This window comes from Protobothrops mucrosquamatus, unplaced genomic scaffold, assembly GCF_001527695.2.
Source record: "Protobothrops mucrosquamatus isolate PMUCROS unplaced genomic scaffold, P.Mucros_1.0 scaffold2139, whole genome shotgun sequence".
Lineage (NCBI taxonomy): Eukaryota > Metazoa > Chordata > Lepidosauria > Squamata > Viperidae > Protobothrops > Protobothrops mucrosquamatus.
In genome coordinates, this window is record NW_015388238.1 from 82,651 (window position 1) to 92,252 (window position 9,602).

At 43.4% G+C, this 9,602-nt stretch overlaps 1 protein-coding gene across 1 annotated transcript in view; it reads right to left on the bottom strand.

Annotated features, from left to right (window-relative positions):
• MYO19 (myosin XIX) overlaps positions 1 to 9,602 on the bottom strand; it is a 49,078-nt gene that overhangs the window by 28,261 nt on the left and 11,215 nt on the right. Inside the window, exons 4-8 of the mRNA XM_015824140.1 lie at positions 9,231 to 9,344; positions 5,957 to 6,089; positions 3,263 to 3,332; positions 1,135 to 1,237; positions 849 to 945 (exon numbers count right to left, since the gene is read on the bottom strand). Of these exons, the coding sequence (XP_015679626.1) occupies positions 849 to 945; positions 1,135 to 1,237; positions 3,263 to 3,332; positions 5,957 to 6,089; positions 9,231 to 9,344 (517 nt within the window). The remainder of the gene's footprint in view (positions 1 to 848; positions 946 to 1,134; positions 1,238 to 3,262; positions 3,333 to 5,956; positions 6,090 to 9,230; positions 9,345 to 9,602) is intronic.

Sequence of the window (9,602 nt, forward strand, 5' to 3'; positions counted from 1 at the left end):
CTTGGCCGACGGCACCCTGAGGAGGCCCGCTCTGTGGGAGCGTACCGGTCTGTGGGAGGGAATCTGTGGCAGAAGGCGGTCTCGGAGGTATCCAGGTCCTATGCCATGGAGCGCTTTAAAGGTGGTAACTAACACCTTAAAGCGTACCCGGAAGGCCACTGGCAACCAGTGCAGCTCGCGCAGCAGCGGCGTTACATGCCAATGCTATGCTTCTCAAATAGATTCTTTAAGGTAAACAATGCCTCGAAATTCTTTGAAGAGTTTCATCTATTGGAACCATGACATTTGAAAGAAATGGGGGTGTGGGGGGATTATTGGTTTTCCCATTGGGTTTTTATCCTTGTAAGCTGCCCGGAGTCACTCAGAGTGAGTTGGGCAGCCATATAAATTTTCTTAATAAATAAATAAATTTTCTAAAAGCAAACGAAAATCCCAAGCACTTGCTGGGGGATTAAGCTCTAATGAAATAATCCTACCGAAGTGCCTCAGAAATGATATAAAAATCATTTTTCCGAAATGGTATAGGGTTTCCTACCTGAGCAGGGGATTGGACTAGATGACCTCCAAGGTGCCTTCCAACTTTATCATTATTATTATTATTTCAAGTGGATGTTTGAGAGTTAAAAAAAAAAAGGCAACAGGAGTTCCTTATTGTCTTTGTTTGAATGCTAATCTCAGAATTTGTTCCATCATTTTTTCATCTACTCCTCTTTTCTATAATAACAATTCAACTTGAAATATTATTAATTACACTACATTTTATTTATTTAGGCTTGTAGTCAATTTCTTCCTTTTTTTTTAAAGACACCTAAGAGGGTCTTTACAAGATCTGGGCTTTCAAATGCTACCTTCTAGAGTCTTTTCAGAATTTGGAAGCCAACAGAATTGTGCACTCTCCAGAAGATCCCATTCTTGGCGCTCATCCAGCGTGGCTCCTTTTGCGATCTGGAAAGTAAGAAAAACAGCTTGGCAATTGAAGCAAACAGATTATTCTGTTAAAAAAAGGATATTTCTCATATTGTGACCCTCAGCAACCAAGCAGAAACTATTTTCCGGGCATCTTTATGCGCACACAAATTTTTTAAAAAAGGAAGTTATTGATTCACATTAAACCAACACAACAGAAACACAAACCTGGTAAAAAATATGGAAATTCCTTTCCTGAGGGGCTTGATAGGCAACTCTCGTTTTCTCCAGAAGAAAAGTCTGAATGGATGCACTTGTTAAAAGCTGAGATCTGCAGAAATGGTAGTTTAAAATTAAATTCATAGACTCTAGGACAGGGCTTTTCAACCTTTTTCACCCATTGTACCACTTTTAGGATATGGCAACATCCGGTTACCACCAGTCGCCTAGCAAGGTGTCAAAAACTTGATGACCAAAAAAAAAAGGGAAAAAATGATAAAGTACAGGTAGTCCTCAACTTACAACAGTTCACTTAGTGACTGTTCGAAGTTACAATGGCACTGAAAAAAGTGCCTCCCAAGCCACAGCCGAACAAGACAGCGCCCGGTGGCGCTCTTCCTCCTGTCCGAGGTTTTCATTGTTGTGAGCATTTCTGTTGAGGATTGGCAATGGGGGTGGGGTGGGGTGGTGTTTGGTTTTTATTCCCCCCATCTGCTGGGTGGTTGCAGCAGGTTTTGGTCACTTCACATGACCCTGGGACACTGTGACCGTCATAAATATGAATCAGTTGCCAAGCATCTGAATGTAAATCACAAGACCCTGGAGATGCTGCAACATTCCAGCTGATTGGCGCTTCTTTTGGGCTCAGCAGAAGCGCCAGGATCAGCGCCGAGCTCCAGCTGGAGCCTGGCGCTGATCCTGGTGCTTCCACTGAGCCCTGACAGTCCCGAAGAAGCGCTGATCCTGGCACTTCCGCTGAGCCCTGACAGCCCTGCAGCTCCAGCTATCTCTCGCTCAGGCTTGTGCGGTGCTGCCACCGGTTCAGCTCATTCCCCTTCCCTGCTACTACTTTTCTAGGATGGTCACGTACCACCTGCCAGGTGCCAATGTACCACAGGTGGTACCTGTACCACTGGTTGAAAAGCCCTGCTCTAGGAACAGTGGAGGAGCAGCAAAATTACATTCCCCATTCTATCCCCAAAGACCTTTCTTTCACACACAGGCTGTCCCAACCCAATGGATAGCAAAAAGCAAGGATTATAACTTCAAGAATCTTCCAGTCAATGGCCATAATAGCTAAGGATTCTGAGAAACGTAGTCTCAACAGATCTGATGGGCATTCAAAATAGACAGGATGCCAGGTGTGATGCAAGCTCCACCCTTCTACCTTAATGCCGCATTGGTGGTCTTGCCTGTTTTGATCCAACCCCTGGATGCAATGCGTAATAAAATCCTTGCCCAGAATAAGGCAGTCCTCGACTTACAACTGGTGGCTTTAGGATTGTTTGAAATTATTACAGGCATGGAATGGTGCTTTGTGGCTCCTAAACCCCAGTACGTGGACCGGTACCAGGCCACGGCATGCCAGCAACCGGTCCGCACAAACAAGCAAAGCCCCATCCACGGGATGCAGGCAGTACACAAAACCACGCCCTTTCCGGTCCACGGAAAAATCTCTCTCCACGGAACCAGTCCCTGGTGCCCAAGAGGTTGGGGACCTCTGTCTTAAAGCATTTATGGCCATCCTGAAATGTACTACCTTCCACAGCAGTCATGTGACCATATTTTGGGCACTTGGCAACCAGTGTGCCTTTATGATCAGATGCAATGCGCCACAATCATGTGACCTTGTGATCTTTTTTGGGGGGGGTCAGTTTCTAGCATTTTTTATGCCGGTTTCTGGCAAAAAAACCACCTGTTTGGAAGAATGGCTTCATACTTATGACAGCAGCATCCATATAACGATTGTGGATTTGCTTCACACCCACAGTGAATTGCTTAATGCCCACTGCAAAAAGTATCATAAAATCCAGTCTGATCACATGAGTCCCTTGACTTATGACTGTAATGATTTAAAACCAGCAATCCAGTTGCAGTCTGGGTCATAAATTGGGGACCACCTGTATGGCTTCTTACAAAGATATTTTCCAGAGCTTCAGATTGAATTGGAGTTCAAATCCATTAACTTTTTTTTTTAAAAAAATAATAATTTAAAAGTCCTGGAAGAAATGCTTAAGATCACCAGGAGGTGAACGGGAGACTCAAAGGAGAATTTATCTTTTTAACCTTGACTCTGAAACTTGATCAGTGCAGTAAGTCTAAAGAGAATATCACTAGGTGAAGGAGCAGACAGTACCTATTTAAGTGAAGTTGGATGTATTTCCCAAAGCGGCTGCTGTTGTTATTCCGAAGGGTGCATGCGTTTCCTGTGAAATTAACAAAAACTGGCATTATGCAAGCCACATGTGTCTATCACAAAGGTTAAAGGAGGTATGAATTAATGTAAAAGAGAGTTCAGACATTATGCTAATATGCAAGGGAATTTGACATAGCATGCATGTAAACTTTGCTGTGATTCATTCATTCATTCATTCATTCATTCATTCATTCATTCAGTGTGTGTCTGTCTGTATGTGTGTGTATGTATAGCTTAAGATTCTGTTTCTTCTATAGTGTAGCTCAGGGGTGTCAAACTCAATTTCATTGAGAGCCGCATCAGCATTGTGGTTGCCCTCCGGGGGGCCGGGTGGGTGTGGCCAGGGTGGGTGTGGCCTACTGGGTGGGTGTGGAGGGAGTGGGTGTGGCCTACTGGGTGGGCATGGCCAGCTCTACATCGTTCGCGTCAAGGGTGCCTGTGGGGGCCTGGGCAGGAGTGGGACAGATCTGAGGGTCTCTGGCAGAAGGGGGTGGGACCGGGGCAAGCGCCAAGGCATGGTCCATTTCTTCATTCCTCACAAAGAGTGACACCTCCCCAGCATGCACCCAGGGGGCGGGGCCGACATGGCAGGGGCTGGTTCCTCACTGTTTCCGGACGGCCTTGTGGAGCTAAGACTGAATGCGTTTCAGCATAGATGGCCACCACAAAATTGTACATTGGCTCCCTCCGGCAGGCCTGGGCCAGGGCCAAGGCAGAGGGGGCCGTTCCCTCACTGTTTGTTTCCAGGATGGCTTCACGGGCCACATGAAACCACTTCGCGGGCCGCATCCGGCCCCGGGGCCTTGTGTTTGACATGTCTGGTGTAGCTAATAATGCTGAAAATAGATAGTACCAATTCTCACTATTCAAGGCAGGAAAGTAATGCAAGGCTCAAAAGTGGACTAATATATAAATTAAAAAAAATGTCTCCATCTCCCAAACCAGTTTTACCCAATTAGTTTAATTGCTTTACATCTTGGGGCCCTGAAGGTCCCCAAATGTGGCCACTCCTATTTATAATTTAGTGCCTTGTGTAAATCAACCAGTTGTGGGGTTTTTTTGTTTTGTTTTTTTTCACAAAAATGTAGCTTAGGGCAATGTGGAAACCCAATCTCACTTTTTTTATTCATGATTGGTTTTAGGCAACTTTACTTTTGGTATGTCTGACTTCATAATTAGCTGGAAGAACTAAAGGCAAGAACTATGCCTTGAGCAGTATTTTTAAACAAAGAAGTAAGTTTCTGCTTTTTCACAGGTATCGGAGCCACACAGGCTGCAATACAAATTTTATATATATATATATATTGAAATAGATTAAATAGATTAAGAATGCATTTTTTGGAATAATAGGTTTATTTGTATGAAAACTATTATGTAATGGAATGAAGAAAACTGAAGAGGTGTTTTAGATTGGGATTGAACTAATAATAATAATAATAATAATAATAATAATAATAATAATAATAATAATAATAATAATAATAATAATAATAAAAAAGTTGGAAGGGACCTTGAAGGTCATCTAGTCCAACCCCCTGCTCAGGCAGGAAACCCTATACCATTTAATTGAATGTTATTGTAACAAGATGATGTGTTTGTTTGATAATATGGATGTTATTAGCTATGATAATTAATTGGATGAAATTAGAATCTTGTTTAATGGACTTAAATGATTTAAGGTTGATATTATTCTGTTAGCTTAAAGAAATTGATTGATGGATGGATTAGATATGCACAGGATAGATCAGTATTTTATTTTAATTAGGAGATATTAGTGGAAGAAGAAATAAATAAGACTTATGATAAAATTAAGGAATTAGAATATATCTGGAAGGGATACCTGAACTGATAATGTGTTTATTTAAAGTTAAATTTGATTATGGTATTGTAATTTCATAAAGCTCTAAAACAGGTTTAGGATTAATAGAAATTTAAGTTAGAAATGGACTATTTTAAATATATTAAGCTAGTTGAGGGAAATAGAGAGGGAATATTTTGATGTACTGATTGAGTTATCTATATATATTTTATCTTTGGATTTTTGATTACCCCAGCACCACGGTGTGTCTCGAGCACTTTGTCTTAAGAATTAAAAAACCAATAAAATTTGTTTCAAAAAAACAAACAAACAAATTTTATCTTTACGTTACAATGCTGCACACAAGATACAAAAGAACAAGGCTTGTTCAATCACATCACAAAGCACGTTTGATGAAACTTCATCTTGCTACGAATACCTATGGTCTGGGATGGTTTGAACAGACTAGAGTTTAAGACAGGTAGGCTACAACTCCCAGAATTCCCCAGCCAACATGGGGAATTCTGGGACTTGAAGTCCACCCATCTTAAAGTCACCAAGCTTGAAAAGCATTGGATTAGATTGATGGTTTATTTGAGTTGGATGGTTCTATTGGCTAGCGCAGGGGTAGGCAACCTTGGTTCTTTTATGACTCGTGGACTTCAACTCCCAGAATTCCTGAGCCGGCCTGGCTCAGCATGGAAACCTCTCCCTTTCCCCTCAGCATGGCTGGCTCAGGAATTCTGGGAGTTGAAGTCCACGAGTCATAAAAGAGCCAAGGTTGCCTACCCCTGGGCTAGAGCAAACATTTTGTTTATTAAAAAGATCATCTTTACCAAAAGCTTCCATGACAGGATTGGAATCCAACACGCGTTGCTCTATCCTCTCCACCGATATACTGCCTTCTGGGAGGTCAGGGGAAGCTGCAACAGTCGCATAAAACTTCATCAGGCAGCGGGAGGTCCATGTCTAGAAAGAGACCCCTGAATATCAGCCACTGATTTCTCTCACCACTTATAATATCTCAGAAACAAGACAAAGGCAGTTTTGACAAGGTCTAATAGGGCAGCGGTCCCCAACCTTTCTGGCTGATAATAATAATAATAAAGTTGGAAGGGACCTTGGAGGTCATCTAGTCCAACCACCTGCTCAGGCAGGAAACCCTGTACCACTATACCAGTGGAACAACCTGCCTCCAGAAGCGGTGAATGCTCCAACACTGGAGGTTTTTAAGAAGAGACTGGACAGCCATTTGTCTGAAATGGTGTAGGGTTCCTGCCTGAGCAGGGGGTTGGACTAGATGACCTCCAAGGTCCCTTCCAACTTTATTAAAAACTTCCAGTGTTGGAGCATTTACCACTTCTGGAGGCAGGTTGTTCCACTGGTCAATTGTTCTCACTGTCAGGAAGTTTCTCCTTAGTTCTAGGTTGCTTCTCTCCTTGATTAGTTTCCATCCGTTGCTTCTTCTCCTGCCTTCAGGCGCTTTGGAGAATAGCTTGACTCCCTCTTCTTTGTGGCAGCCCCTGAGATATTGGAACACTGCTATCATGTCCCCCCTCGCCCTTCTCTTCGTTAAACTAGACATACCCAATTCCAGCAACCGTTCCTTATATGTTTTAGCCTCCAGTCCCCTAATCATCTTTGTTGCTCTTCTCTGTACTCTTTCTAGAGTCTCAGCATCTTTTTTATATCGTGGTGACCAAAATTGGATGCAGTATTCCAAGTATGGCCTTACCAAGGCCTTGTAAAGTGGTATTAACACTTCACGTGATCTTGATTCTATCCCTCTGTTAATGCAGCCCAGCTCTGGGTTGGCTTTTTTGGCAGCTGCAGCACACTGCTGGCTCCTATTTAAGTGATTGTCCACTAGGACTCTGAGGTCCCTCTCACAGTTACTACTATTGAGCAAGGTACCACTTATACTATACCTGTGCATTTGGTTTTTCTTGCCTAAATGTAGAACCTTACTTTTTTCACCATTGAATTTCATTTTGTTAGATAGCACCCAGTGTTCAAGTCTGTCCAGATCCTCCTGTATCCTAAGCCTGTCTTCTGGAGTGTTAGCTATTCCTGCCAGCTTGGTGTCGTCTGCAAATTTGATGAATTCCCCATCTATCCCCTTGGCTTGATGGACCGGTGGGGAGAAGAGGAGATAGTTCCGTGCGTGTAGTATGTGTACACACCTGCCGTTTGCACAAATGTAACTTCATATGTGAACGCGCCCGCCCGCTATTCATGCAAGTGAAAGTTCACATGCAAGTATGCCTGCTCACCGCTACTGCAGCCCAGTTCTGAATGGGCCACAGTCCGGTAACAGGCCGTGGCCCAGGGGTTGGGGACCCCTGTAATAGAGAGTAAGGAAATATATTACAGGTAGCCCTCAACTTACAACCATTCATTTAGTGATCATTTGAAGTTACAACAGCACTGGAAAAAGAGACTTATTATTGTTTTTCACATTCATGACTGTTGCAGCATCCCCGTGGTCACATGATCAAATTCCAGGTGCTTTGCAACTGGCATGTATTTATGATGGTTGCAGTGTCCCGGGGGGTCATGTGATCACCTTTTGTGACCTGCCGACAAGCAAAACGTCAATGGGGAAGTCATCGGATTATCACTTAACAACCGTGTGACTAATTTAACAACTGCAGTGATTCACTTAACCAGAAAGGTTGTAAAATGGGAGACATTCAGTTAACAACGGCCTTGCTTAGGCAGTGGAAATTTTGGGCTCAGTTGTGATATGGGGAAGTGGTTCACCTGTCTCAGAGAACAGAGTAGAGTAGAGTAGAGTAGAATAGAACAGAATAGAATAGTTGGAAGGGACCTTGGAGGTCTTCAAGTCCACCTCCCGCTCAGGCCAGAGACTCTATACCAGGGGTGTCAACCTCGCAATGTCATGTGACGTGTCGCGATGTATTGTGACTTTTTTGACATTGCCGGCAATGGGGTAGGCGTGGTTTTGCTATGATGTATCCGACCTGTGGGCCGGCAGTTTGACACCCCTGCTCTATACCATTTCAGACACATGGTTGTCTAATCTCTTCTTAAAAACTTCCAGTGTTGGAGCATTCACCGCTTCTGGAAGCAGGTTGTTCCACTGGTTAATTGTTCTAACAGTCACAAAATTTCTCCTTAGTTCTAGGTTGCTTCTCTCCTTGATTAGTTTCCATCCGTTGCTTCTTGTCCTGCCTTCCGGTGCTTTGGAGAATAGCTTGACTCCCTCTTCTTTGTGGCAGCCCCTCAGATGTTGGAAGACTGCTATCCTGTCAACCCTTGTCCTTCTCTTCATTAATCTGGACATACCCAATTCCAGCAAACATTTTTTTATTTGAATGGTAGAATGGTAGAGGATTATGGGGCAATGCTATTTAATGTTTTGTAGCATCTGTGGCAGCAGTGACAAACTATGATGATGTGGAAGTGATCATAACCTGAGTGGTGACACTGTCATGTAAATGATGCCCTATACCAGGGGTAGGCAACCTTGGCTCTTTTATGACTCGTGGACTTCAACTCCCAGAATTCCTGAGCCAGCATGGCTCAGCATGGAAACCTCTCCCTTTCTCCTCAGCATGGCTGCTCAGGAATTCTGGGAGTTGAAGTCCACGAGTCATAAAAGAGCCAAGGTTGCCTATCCCTACCCTAGTGGTAGTTCTGACATCAGGCTCAAACATGGAAAGGGTGGCATTTGTGGGGTGTCATCCTCAGGCACTTTTTACCATTTGATCCCCCATGCCCAGTTACAAATTACACAAAATGGCCAATTCTGCATCTTCCCACATTAGAGAGGAGCAGAGCCCTTCCGGGTTTGAATCAAGCACCATCTTTAACAGGATCTGGATTCTCTCTTTAATCCCGATTCAGTAACTACAGTTAAGCAGATGCAAGAACAAACGGATTCCATCCGAATCAAAACTGGAAATGGATGAAACAAAAAGATCTTAATTTCTAACGTGGAAAAGTAGGTTAAGGTGGCAACCTTCGGAAGGCCGGTCCCAAAAAAATAAATAAAAATCTGCTGGTCACACAAACATGTAGGTCGATTCAGCCAGAAATGAGCATGCCAAATTTCCCCAAAGCAATTTTAAAGAGATCTCAGCTTACCTTACCAGCACCGCTTTCCCCACTAACAATGATGGACTGATTGACTAATGGAATCTGGCTCTGGACGTTTCGGTAGCTTTCTTCTGCTACTGTGAAAATGTGAGGTTTTAATTCCTAAGGAAGAAAAAAAGTACACAAGCCATTGGAAAGAAAAATGGAAAGAGACAATTCAATGGCAGATTGTGGCATTTTCAGCAAAAGGGAACCGACAGTAACATCTTGGATGGGTGATGGAGGTAGTGCCACAATTGCCATCTTGCCCGTTTTGATAGACACACATACACACACACACATGGACACAACTGGACATGAACCCTGTACACCGAACACAAGGCTGAACCAGAACTGGGAAATTAGCAAAAGCCAGGGTAA